At 30.8% G+C, this 12,758-nt stretch overlaps 1 protein-coding gene across 4 annotated transcripts in view; it reads right to left on the bottom strand.

The window, feature by feature from the left end:
* Positions 1-2,943: 2,943 nt before the first annotated feature.
* Positions 2,944-12,758, bottom strand: part of LOC143234090 (tumor protein D52-like) — a 36,599-nt gene continuing 26,784 nt past the window's right edge. For 2 of the 4 annotated variants that reach the window (XM_076471148.1, XM_076471146.1), the window contains exons 5-6: positions 6,643-6,703; positions 2,944-5,012 (exon numbers count right to left, since the gene is read on the bottom strand). In XM_076471148.1, the coding sequence (XP_076327263.1) occupies positions 4,890-5,012; positions 6,643-6,703 (184 nt within the window). In that variant the 3' untranslated portion in view covers positions 2,944-4,889. Of the gene's footprint in view, positions 5,013-5,446; positions 5,504-6,642; positions 6,704-12,758 lie in introns of those variants that run through there. The other 2 variants (XM_076471149.1, XM_076471147.1) reach the window with 1 other exon arrangement.

The raw sequence follows: 12,758 nt of genomic DNA, 5'->3' as shown, positions 1-12,758 counted from the left end.
TAGCTACCATAAAAATATCTTAAAAAGTACCAGGAGTTTGTATAGTTTTTAAAGAACCTTATTTCATGAAAATATGACTCATGCAAGTTAATGGGTATCTTGAATATTTAGTAAATAAAAGTACTCTAAAACTTCAAATACAATAACATTTCTCAGCAGCTGTGATCTCAAAGTTAGGCATGTTTATTGCTGTACTTTTAGTATTACATGAGTTACATCCATTATACAATACTGTGCAAAGTTGTTAAGATAAAGGAATTTTTTTCATTCTTTTCATTTTATGGAGCTAATTCTTCCATGCCATTACAGATTGTAAATTTCAACCCTGAGGTAATGCTCCACTGATCACTGTTGAAAACTGAATGAGCCAGAGCATATCATAAGAATTCTACTTGAATGAATATATTAATAAAATTTAGGATTTGAAATAACTGCCATAGTACCCCTTAAAGTGTCTTACCTAGATAGAAAGAAGACAGCATATGGTATCAGTATATGCTAGAAAAAAAAATCATTTTAACAGCATTACACAAATAAAGTTGATAAAAATAGTGTTTAACTCTATATACATTATTATTATTATGCTATGCCTCAAAAAGCAGAGAATTGTCAGTAGGGTAGAGGGTTCACATAGAAGCTTTATGTGATGCTGGTTGGACTCTCCAACAAATTGGTGTGCACTTGAAATGCTTTTCAGACATTGTCAAGTACACCCTACACTATGAGACAGACTAGTGAATTTGAAAATGAGAAAGGAAGAGGCAGATTATTTGAAAAAACACACCAAAATATTCAGCAATACTGACATTAAGTATTTTCATTTATGCAGCCTTAAGAACAGAAGGAAAACTGCCACTGACAGACCTCAAACACGAGGTAAACAACCATGTATCAAATGACAGAAAAGTGTCCCGATTTCAGTATCAAAAAGACTCGATGAGAACGGAATGGAAAAAACTTTTACCTCGATCGCCAGCTATCGTCAAGAAACATTAAATTTGCTAAAAACTGGATTGTTGATGATTGGAAAAGGGCGTTATGGACAGATGAATCCAAGTTCAAAATATTTGGTTCAAAGTGTAGGTGTACATCCAGCAGAAGAAAGGTGAAAGATACTCACCTCAATGCATAGAACTTACCATGAAGCATGGGGAGGCCGTGTGATGGTTTGGGAGTGTTTTTCTGCTGAGATAACAGCAAATATTTGTAAAATAGACGGCATAATAAATTAGTGAAAGTATCCTCAGATATTGATCTGTTATAGTACACTCAGTATTTTGCATATTATTGGTAAAGGATTCTACTACCAAGAAGATAATGACCCCAAACACTCATTCAACCTATGCAGAAAAGTACTAAAAAAGAAGCTGCTGGGGTCATTCAAGTGATGCAATTGCACCAAAGCCCTGATCTCAACCCAATTATCTTTCAAAACAACTTAACAAATCAAAAGTTACTTCCAATGAAACTATAGAAGAGCATTAGAGACATTAGAAGTAAAATCCCTAAAGACACTTTGATTAAATAATACTGCAACAGTACCTCAAAGACTGTCTATAGCTACACAAGCAAAAGAGGGCACACAAAATATAAACTGTTCACTGAACTCAAGCACTTTCAGTTTCCATTGCACTAAATATGAAGATTTATAAAATAATGATGTTTCACCTGTGATTCACTTTCCATTCTTCATTTAAAAGAGCTTGAAATCAAATTTTTGATTTTGTTCTAACATTTTTGCACAGTACTGTAGAACTAGTTCAACAACTCACAAACTTGATTTCTAATGAATATTTAAGGACCCCAGGCCTTGGATGTAGTAACCAAGTTTATCATAAGGAATTTTCATATTTTTACATAAGGAAAACAATTCATGAATTAGAACTTTGGCTAAGAAAATATTGAATTCCCTTATATTTTGAACAACCAAAATCATTATGTAATGACCCAAGAAAACTCATAAGTTATGCTTATTTTACAATTATAGTCTTATATTAATTAATATTTTTGTGTCTAACTAATTATATTACTTGAACATTACAACTTACACTTGCATTTATAATGACTTACCTCTTATGTGTTGTTCCTGGAGGTGTTGGTATCAAGAAAGCATTAAACCTCATGTTGGTGTTTAGTTTATAAAAATGCATCTGGTTTCAGTTGTAGGCTTTACTTACTATAACTTTATTACTGCCACTAACAAAAAAGTAATATTACAAGGGTCTCCATATATATTAATTTGGCTTGTGTGTCTAATATCTCCACATTATGTGGCTGGTTATTTTTATAACTAGCTTTTTTTTTTTTTTAACACTGATAGCGACTTTGCACTAGATATTTCATTTTTCTCTCTCACTCACACAGTGCTGGTTTTGGTTATTGTTTATCCAAACCTGGATTAGCTAGTGATAAAATATAGTTGGGGTGTAGCTAGCCACTTTTTATGTTATGCAGCTGACTAGAGCTATGTTTAGAAACTGCTTTGCATGCAACCTAAAACGTAGCCTCATGATTAAGGTTGTTACAGGTTCAACCAAACTATAAGACACAAACACGAATAAACAGTTTAATATAAATAATATGAACATCATAGTAGATGCATTCCCTGGTTTATTTTGTTATTGAAAAACAAGTGAAAATATCTGATGTACAATGATACAAGCCTAACATAAATCACCTAGCTAGGGTATGTTTTGCAAGATATTATTGGAATTGTGGATGAATACATTTTAAAAGCATCTAATACCTGACAAATTAATGCCATCCAATTATGATTTTTACATTTTTCTATTGGATTAATTTTACAATTATTTTCTTAACTTTCAATCATTTGGTCTGTATTGATACTTAAACCAACTTGTACACCATTTGTAGTTCTGATTGTGAGCTCTTGTTTTTTTTTTTCATATGCTAACAACTAATACAAAACAAATAAAACAATAGTTTATAGCACTGAAAGTTTATTTTAAGCATGAAAACATTTCCATTATACTTTGTAAAACACTGTTATTATTATGTTTGGACATTTAACACATTTTTTCCCTCTTTATACCTAACTTAAAATTTATTTCTAAATTGTCAAATCTTTAATTGTTTTAAGAAATACACTGTTTGCAGTACTTTTGTTCTTAGTTATATATATTTCAGAACAAATGAAGGCACAACAGTAATATTTAATCTGTCACATGGCAGTTTTAATTTTATGTAATAGTATTTGGGGGATATATATATATTTTTTCACAGCAAGAAACAGTTTGGTTACTTCTAGGATTTTGTCAGTAATGAAATATTAAATTGTCAGAAATATTTATTTGTTTAGTTTAGAAACTGCTTAGCCTTATAGGTTAGAGAGAAGAAGTATACAAATTTTTAAGAGGGCATATTTTTTATGGCCTGTTTCAGGAAATTGACAGTACACAAGTACTATGAAATAAGCAAATGGACTACATTGAATACTATAACTTGAAAATCTTACACTGTCAAAAAAAATCTTCATATGATTATTGTTTACATATTTGTAATTTGCAATGCCAAAAACACAAACACCAAAAGGTATACTTTATATAGTGCATTGCATAATTTACCAATGGGATTTACACACTGCAAAAGCTGACATGAAACACTGAATATTTGCACCACAAAGCATGCACACATTACAAAATAACAAGTATACAACTGTTTACACTGTAAGCCTTCTAAAGAATATTAATATTTTACCACTACATCACAGGACAACATTATTTTTAATATTACATTAATATATTTAGTTACATTCTCAATACACAGTACAATAAACATGCATAGTTCTCAGTTACTTTCATATTTCAAGCTAACTACTATAAAAAATTAGGGGAATAACAATTAAGGATTTAATTATTCTAAATGGAGAACTTGTTTTTAATCAACTTCTTACCATTAAGATAAGTTAAAGCAATTAATACTAAATACTGAAAATAAAAAAAGCAACCAAAACAAAATAATGGAACTTTATTTTCCTGCACTTAAAAAAAGAAGTAGCTAAAAGTGAACTTCAAATATAATGCATTACTTAGTCTATGTGTACAGCACAAAATAAGGATTTATTACATCTAGGTTTAATAAAGGAAGACAGAAGTGTTATCACAACTATCTCCTTTTCTGTCTAGACAGGTTCTGTGATTAGTAAACAAACTTGATAGTCATGCCTTTATATGTAGATCATTTACATGACATGGAAATACTTTCACTTCACAAATAGTTTTCAACAACATACTACAAGTATATGAAATCTACTGTGGGAAATAATAATCATAAATAATAGCACTGGTCCCTCTTTATTAAATTCAAACAATAATAGAAAGATTTAATATTTTAAGAATTACAAAAATTCTCACCATAATATTCTAAACATGTTTGAGGGTCCAAATTCAGAAGGTACAAAATACCAATAATTCTAAATAAGAATAAACTTAGGAACTTCAAATAAATAAAATGACTTAAACTGGAATTTACAATATGAATTAATCTTGATTGTTAGGATTTTTTTTTATTATAAAAATTAACTTTCTATTAGAGATTTATATTTAACTGCAGAATAATCTGAAGTTGTGAAAATACATGGTAATCTGTAATTGTCTTGGTATGGAACAAGAAACAGAAAAAGAAACATCAAGAACTGCTGTGACATGTGCTACTATTGTATTCAAAAAATAAACTTTAAATTGATAAAGTAAAAGTAATTTTATTCCAAACACATTTCTCAATTTTAGACAGAAAAATTAAAAACACTGCTATGAATAAAGAACTTTTATACATATAAAACAAGAAAAAGAAAAGAAAGTCAAATCTTAAAAGTAACCTGACACTTGTTTTCTCATTCAAGTCACAGTGGTAGAAAACTTGTGTTGATTTTAGGACAGTGGTTTTTCCTCAGGGGTAGTTGGTGTGACCCCTTCTGATCTTGGCTTTTCTGCATTTTTTAAAGCTTCTTCGAAGTTATTTGTACTAGTACTGTGTGAACCAGGTATGTTTTTCTTACAAGAAAAATAAAAATCAGTGAAAGCTTGATGTAAACATTTAAAATGAATAAATTTTCCACCACAAACCTATATTTGAAACATCTGAACATGTAACTCCTAAACTAGAAGTCATTAAATACAGTGTACAAAATGTGAAACACACAAAGAAAAAAATCCCTTAAGTAACTCCAATTCTCTTGAACTTTCTCAGATATTTAGTTAATACATTATAAGACATTTAATTTTTAATCAGTTCTTGGTAGTTATTTTAAAACTTGTTTATGAATAACAGTTAGTAAATTCATTTGCAATGCCTTTTTACAGATGTAATCTAATCTTGGAGCATAAAGCTAAAAGCAAAACTAAACTTTTAATAAGTTTATAAGCACTAAAACATTCTTGTAATGTAAAGGTAGTTATTAATAACAACATTTTAATTTCATTATTACTTAATTTGTCATCCAGGTGATAGCTGGATAGGCAATGAGCTATCTGTTCTGTACCCACTGTAAGGATCAAACCCTGAATTTTAGTGTGAAGTTTACCACATAGTCTACAAGGAGGATCATAATTAGTACAACAATCTTGTCATATAAAGTTAAAATAAAACTATTTATTTTCACAAACAATAATTACATCTTGCAACAAAATTCACCTTTATTTAGTATCAATAAAGCAAAATTGCTATAATGTAATGTATTGGGTTGAGGAATAATTTGCGAGCATTTTTCAAGTTAAAAAAATATATTCATAAATGAAATGCTTTCGCAAAATATTTCATGTCATTTGGTAGATAATTTTTTGCTCTAATAGATGGTGCGATTTTCACATATGTCTAATTTTGCTTTCATTTTCAGCTCATTAAATGGAATGTCAAGTGGACAAAATCGAGCATTTTGACACCATCTGCTTTTCGCATTTAATTTCTTGCAATTTCGTTTAAAACAATGCATACTATATACCTAGGTTTTACATGAAATAAAGTATCATAATAAATGTTTTGGGTGTAATGTGTTCATGCATTGAAGTATTGTATAGTCTTGCATGTAATGCTTGAATGAAATTATTTAAAAATGCTCACGAATTATTCCTCAACCTAATACTTAACATAAACCATGAACTCACCTGAATTTTGCAAATACTAATAAAATCTTGGAAAATAGAGCTAATAACAGAACTACTACTACTACAGTAATTCCACATACCATAAGCTTAACAAGATACTTTATTGTACTAAACTTCTAATTTTTATCTTGTTACATAAAAGTCAAAGTTTAAATTTATGTTCATGTTAATTACACCAACAGTAAAGTTTTTACACAAAGCCTAGAAAACAATTACACATATCCTAGTAATTTCCTAGACAAACTTCTAATTTAAAGTCAACAATTTTACTTGACAGTGCTAACTGTAATAAACTTGATAAATTTGCAAAAATATATACAACATATTTCAGACTTAAGAATTTCATAATTTTCATACAAGCTAAGTTTTCTACATAAAAGCAGCTATAATCACCATAGTGAATAGTAAGCTAAATCTGTTACAATAAACCTTATCATCAATAATAAGAAAAGAAATTATATTTACCTTGAAACTTTTATAACAGTAATCTAAACATGTAACTTAAATCAAGTATACTTACCTTAACAGTTTCATAAGCAGTGCCAACTCTTTCTTCGAAAGATCTAAATGTCTGAGAGTTCCTAAAAATATTAAATGTTTTGAGAATAAAAAGTGTTAAAGAAACTGTTAATTTTGTATAAAAATTATACAAAATTAAATTTTATTAAAAGGTAACACCTACCAGAAGTAATTTACACAAAAGTAAGACTAAAAATGGAATCTGTCGCTTCCTTGATGACCAAGATATTTTCAGAATTCAACAAAAAAACTTTTTAATGAAATAAAATAAATGAGGTTAAATAAAGTGAAGTTTATCTAAGAAAGTTTAAACATTGTTCCTGTACTTTAAAGTTAATACCCATACCAGCCAACTCTACAATACATTTACATTTGTATCAATATCAGAACAAATTAAAATTCCAAATATGTACATTAATCTTTTAAGATGTAATATTTCTGTCAGATAGACATTTAACCCTTTTCATAACAATGAATGTAGTTCAGGAGGGTTATGTTTGTATTTAAACAGAAGTGCTAAATCCTTTGATTAATGTACATGTGTGTGTGGTAAAAATTAGTAGAAATATATACAAATGATTAGTCAAGTAAAATCTCTATGATTAAAGAGCTTAAATGATCAGCTGAATGGTAACTGAATATTGGTAATAATTTATGTTTAAAGAAAGATAACTTCAAACATACATTATTTTACTTGTAATGCCCAAATTGTATGCATGTGTAAATATCTAGACAAATTTTTCCTGAATTTTTAACGTTCTCTTAAATTACATTATGAATTGTAATGGTGAAACTGATGAACGCCAAGTTTTCTAGAATGTTCCAACAAAAAAGCAAATACAAGATTTAACAGTTCAATAAACTTTATATTAAGTAAAAATATATAGATCTATTCTATTACTCAACCTTATGTAGGTCATGTAAATGTATGTACTGACTTTATAAAGCTAAAGATATAGTTTTATGGGACAGGTAAAAAAAGCATTGTACAACTGTGTATTGTAACAAACTTTACCAATTATCACAGCCGGCTGTTATGCTTCAACAACCAGGCAGAAAGTACATGTAAGATGTGCTTACAGTTATACTTTCAAGAGAGTGATTACTTCTGTCAATCTGATGCATGTCACCTACCTCTTCCCATGCTAATTCAAGTGGAGGTATTTAAACTTTTTATACAAAGCCATTGATGAGTCATTAATCTTTAAAACCATTGTTTGCTATGGGGCAATTTTAACCATTTTGTGTTGTTCTGAGAAATAAAACCAAGAAAAAACAAACTTAAAAAATGTAGCTGGCAACTATGTTATTTACAAGTTTATTTTTGAACTGAAAAACACTGGAATTAAACATGTAGTTTGAATTATTAAGCTTAAAATATAAGTTAATTGTAGCCATTCAAGTAGAATACACTGACACTTTTTTGGGAAATCAGACTGTTTTCATCTGTTCTCGAATAGGATTTGTATTGTATTTGTTGCATGATCGACTACAGAATGTTTAAAATGCAAAATAAACTTGTGTTAACATTATATGATGATATTTTAAAATTTTATAGTATTTGTAGTAATTTATATGCAAAAATAAAAGTTACTTCACAAGAAATACAAACTATGAAATGCTATACAAGTGCTTAATAGTAAAACATTTGTTTTATTTGTCTTAAAAAAAATATTCATTACTGATGAAAAAAAACAACATATTTAACCTAGAAAATAAGAATAACATTACTATCAGTCCTTAATGCTTCAACTATAGTAAACAATGTTTTGAAAATATCCTGTATACACATGTTAAAAAACAAGGAAGATTACAACATGAAAATAATATTAAGGGAACATAAAAAAATGATTCAGTCAACTATGCACCAATTCAGTTCTATGGACGTTTCTCAATCTAGCTTATTTTTGCTAATGCTTGTACTATTTTTCTTATATGTATATCTGCATGTTGGTTTAGTGCAAAACTAATTCATGGTAGTTGTATATGAAGTAATTGTCATTAAAGATGTTAAATTATTACTTGAATAAACTATTTAATAACCATTATTATTTTTTAACATTACCATCACTAAAAGTAAAATAAACATTTATTATTTTACTTGTAATTCCTAAACTAAGCATAGAATTTATGAAACAAAATGTATCCTTAGCAGGTGGAGCTTTAAAATAGTACCTCTCCTAATTACATTTGATAAAGCTTTTTTTTGTTTTTATTGTATCCTAAGATATTGTAGGTTCCTGCTTCTCATTAAATTATGTTTGTGTATTATAGTTTAACACCTTGCAATGACATTATTAAATGATTATTATTTTATATGTTGTGCAGCAAAACACAAAATATTAGATTAAATATTTCTTCACATAAATTTCAGGAATCACCCAGTTTTTTTTATATAAAGTAATCAATTTATAATGTTTAATTATAATTTAATTATAATATTTAATTACTTAGTTGTTAAATTTCAAACTGGTGTTTGTCAAAAAATTATCAAAACTATTTCAACTTATAAGCAACACCAGACACACTAAACCAAATATGTTGCTAATATTTTCAAAACTCTATAATATATGCATGGTTCTTGACATATTACTTGTGTATGAAATGAAAATATTTAGAGTAAGCAAACTGAACTAACATATCTTTATCATACAGTTGGACATAGAGCTATTTAATTTTAAAGTTTTACACTTTTAAATATGTTTATTTATGGCTGTATCTGCAGAAGTTCAAGTGAGACAGAGAGATGCAATGTGTTAGAATCTGTAAATGATGGTCACTCCATCACACAAAGCATCTATGTTTTGTCTGTGAATGTCATCCTAATGCAAGTCTGAAGACAAAAACATCTCTCATAGGCCAAGCTGCTTACAGGATAGGTTATGACAACATTAGCCAAGGTAGCAAAATCAGGCTTATAATGTGATTATCTCACACAACAACCTATCAATAAAATTTTACAGAATAAGCTACACCAGTGACACATATCTAGCCTAGTACAAGTCAATTTAAGTTTCCTATGTAGGATGTTAAGTTTTAAGAGTCTAGCTTAGTCCAAGTGAAAAAAGTACAAAATGCAAGAGCTGAAAAAAAAAAAATGTATTACTGCCTGCAAATGTCTTGGGAAGAGAAAATGCAATTTTGAATCAAGAAAATGTTTTAACAGATTTTGTGCATGTAGTGCAATCCTTCACTTATCTAAACCTTCAAATTTCTATAACTGCAATATCAACTCACAAAATGAGATTAATTCCAATTTTTCACTTCAAAAATAAAACTTTTCCTTGATGATTAAGAACTCTTTAAATGGAAAATTAAGGGCAGATCTTAGACACCTGTCTCACTGTATTTGCACAATGCTTGAAAAATTAGCTGTATAATCATGCCATGAAGTTAAGACATAATTCTATAAAGTTTACACTGATATTGCTCTATGAATTATAAATTTTACTAAACTGAAAATATATTTCTGATAGGTACTTTCCTCCATCACAAAATTAGCTTTTTCTGTTTCATGTTGCAAGCCTTTTTGCAACACTTGCCTTTTGCACCTCCCTATTGTAATCAAAGATTCCAACATGTCTCTTACGCAAATCACCGTGCATCATCTCTCTGCCAACAGAAAAGCACCACTATCACATGACACGTAACTCCCTCTATATGCTACTACCGAACCATCAATTTGAAAGTTTGGCAGAAGATGTAAGCACTGGAAGAGTGTTGGGAGTGATATATCTCTTGAAAATACATTTTTAGCTTAGGAAAATTATAACTTCTGATAAGGTACTTCCCTCCTTTCACAAGTTTAATTAGAAGTCCATACTGAAAAGGAGGACTGGTATGAGAGAAAAACAGACATACTGAAAGTGTCTGAAGTATTCCTCCATATAGACGATAAACAGATCAGGTAACCTGAGGAGGAGCACGTTATTTCTGAGCCAGGCATCTTCTCACCGTGAACATGAATAAACAAATATAGCAGTAGGAAGAGAATACCATTTGAGAGGGAGAGGATAAACCAGGAAAGTGATCTCACTCAAATAAGTAATTCAATCCCATAGAAGTTGGTAAAGGAGAATGAATGCATTCCATAGTGTAGAATGGCTAGGGTAAGGCAGACTGTACAAGTCAACTATATCCAAAACCTCCTCACTGGGTACCAACATCTGCACAAGAGTAGGATGAGGACCATATTGTCTTCACCTCATGCCCTACAACTATGGATGTGAGAAACTGATTCCAGGACATGACAAAGAAAAATAAGCTAGATGGATAAACCAATTAATCTAACTGGTGAGAGTAAACGGAGAAAGATTCCAAGAGGAAGAAGGTTGCCAATGAATAAATAGACAAGAATCCTTGAAGGAAAGAATGTGATAAATGTAACAATTAAGGGAATGCACCAAGCATAGAAGTCCATCCAAATCAAAACAAGAGAGAGATAAGAAATAGAAGGAAGAGAAATGGGTGAAAATGAAGAGCTTCCCTCATAAACCACCAAGATCTTAGGAAGGAAGAAATTATCCAGACAAAGGAAAGGATATGGCGAGTAGTGCTGTGTGTGAGTGACATCTATAGCAAATGTATCTGAACAATGCCACAAGAAGACCAAGAGAACAAAATAGACCTTAAGTAACAAGCAAAACAAATAACACAATGCAATGGACTTAAGAAAGTAAAGTAAGGGATGAAGCAATATTAATATCACAAGCCAAACAGAAAGGATCATTAGGGTAAGGACAGAAAAAAAATCCCTGCAGTAACTAGAAAAATTGAAAGTATGAAAGAGGGCTACCTGTCATTCAAATATTGAGCCCAAAGATGCCATCTAAAAAAAAAAAAAGCCATGAAAACTCGGACACACCAGCACCCGCTGGATGAAAAGCTGGAACTCAAACAAGCTAGAAGCCAGGTGTGAAAAGCATTCCATTTCTGCTGCTGAACAAGTGTAAATGAAATAATTGAGGAAACCATAGTTGAGTGGGGCAGTAAGAAGTAATCAAAAGGAGTTTGTACAGAGTGGTATGGGTGGGGGAGACTCAAGACAAAGTAATCAGAGAGGACAACAAACAGAGGAACTTCAATTAATCCTGACTGAAAGTATCTACAGTCAAAGCTCAAGTATAAGGAAGAAGAGACCAAAACAAAGGTAACTAATAACTGAAAGAGGTGGCACATGCATCAATATGAAGAGTACTCCATCAATTGCAAAGCCACAAAAAAACAAGAGGATGAAGGAACAACTCCATTGAGTAAATCTGGTCTGGTTGGAGAAAATGATCCATCACAAGGTTGAAAGTACCCCATATATGATAAAATGAACAGGATGATCACGACCCAACCGGGAAGAACCAAAGTGAAAAAAACACAGGGATATATTGATTAAGCACATCTTTGGTGATTGAAATGAGCCACCACAGGAGATATGAAAATGATTTAAAGCCCAATGAACAGCAAGGAGTTAAGGACATAAATAAAAATCGAATGGTCCTCCATAAACCAATAATCTAAAGCCACTTGCTGGTCAACTCATGCACCTAAACCCTGAAGTCATGCATCTGTGAACAAATGTAACTTTGGCTACCAAGGCTGAAGCAGGATGCCCACTGAGGTATAAGCTTTGTTGAATCACCACTGGAGATAAATACAGTTGGAAGGAAAAATGATGATCGAATTCAAAGGATTCATAGCAAGGTTCTATTGGTAGTGGAGGACCTAATGAAGAGATTGTATCTGAACCTGTCCGAGGGAGGGTATGAGAGAAGTCAAAGATTGCATCTCCAAAAATGATAGAACCTGATAAGTAAAAAGTGAGGAAGCAGACAAGGAATTGAGTATGGCCAGTTCCATAGAACAAACCTGGAGAGAAGGTTGGGCCCAACTGAGATAGGTGTTGAAGAAAACACCTAAATAAATGAGGTGCTGTGTGGGATGAAGGCAAGACTTCTCCAATTTGATCAGCCAGTCCACCAAAGTCTCTTCTAGGAGCTGATGAGTGTGATAGGCCAACTCATGTTCAGAATGAGTGATAAGAAGCCAGACATCCATATAGAAGTTAAAGTGCAACCCAAGGGCATGAAGATGGAGATCAAAGATTTACACCATCCAATAAAAGAT

The sequence above is a fragment of the Tachypleus tridentatus genome, chromosome 12, assembly GCF_004210375.1.
Source record: "Tachypleus tridentatus isolate NWPU-2018 chromosome 12, ASM421037v1, whole genome shotgun sequence".
Lineage (NCBI taxonomy): Eukaryota > Metazoa > Arthropoda > Merostomata > Xiphosura > Limulidae > Tachypleus > Tachypleus tridentatus.
The sequence above is the reverse complement of the archived record's forward strand: the minus strand, read 5'-3'. Positions and strand labels throughout refer to the sequence as shown.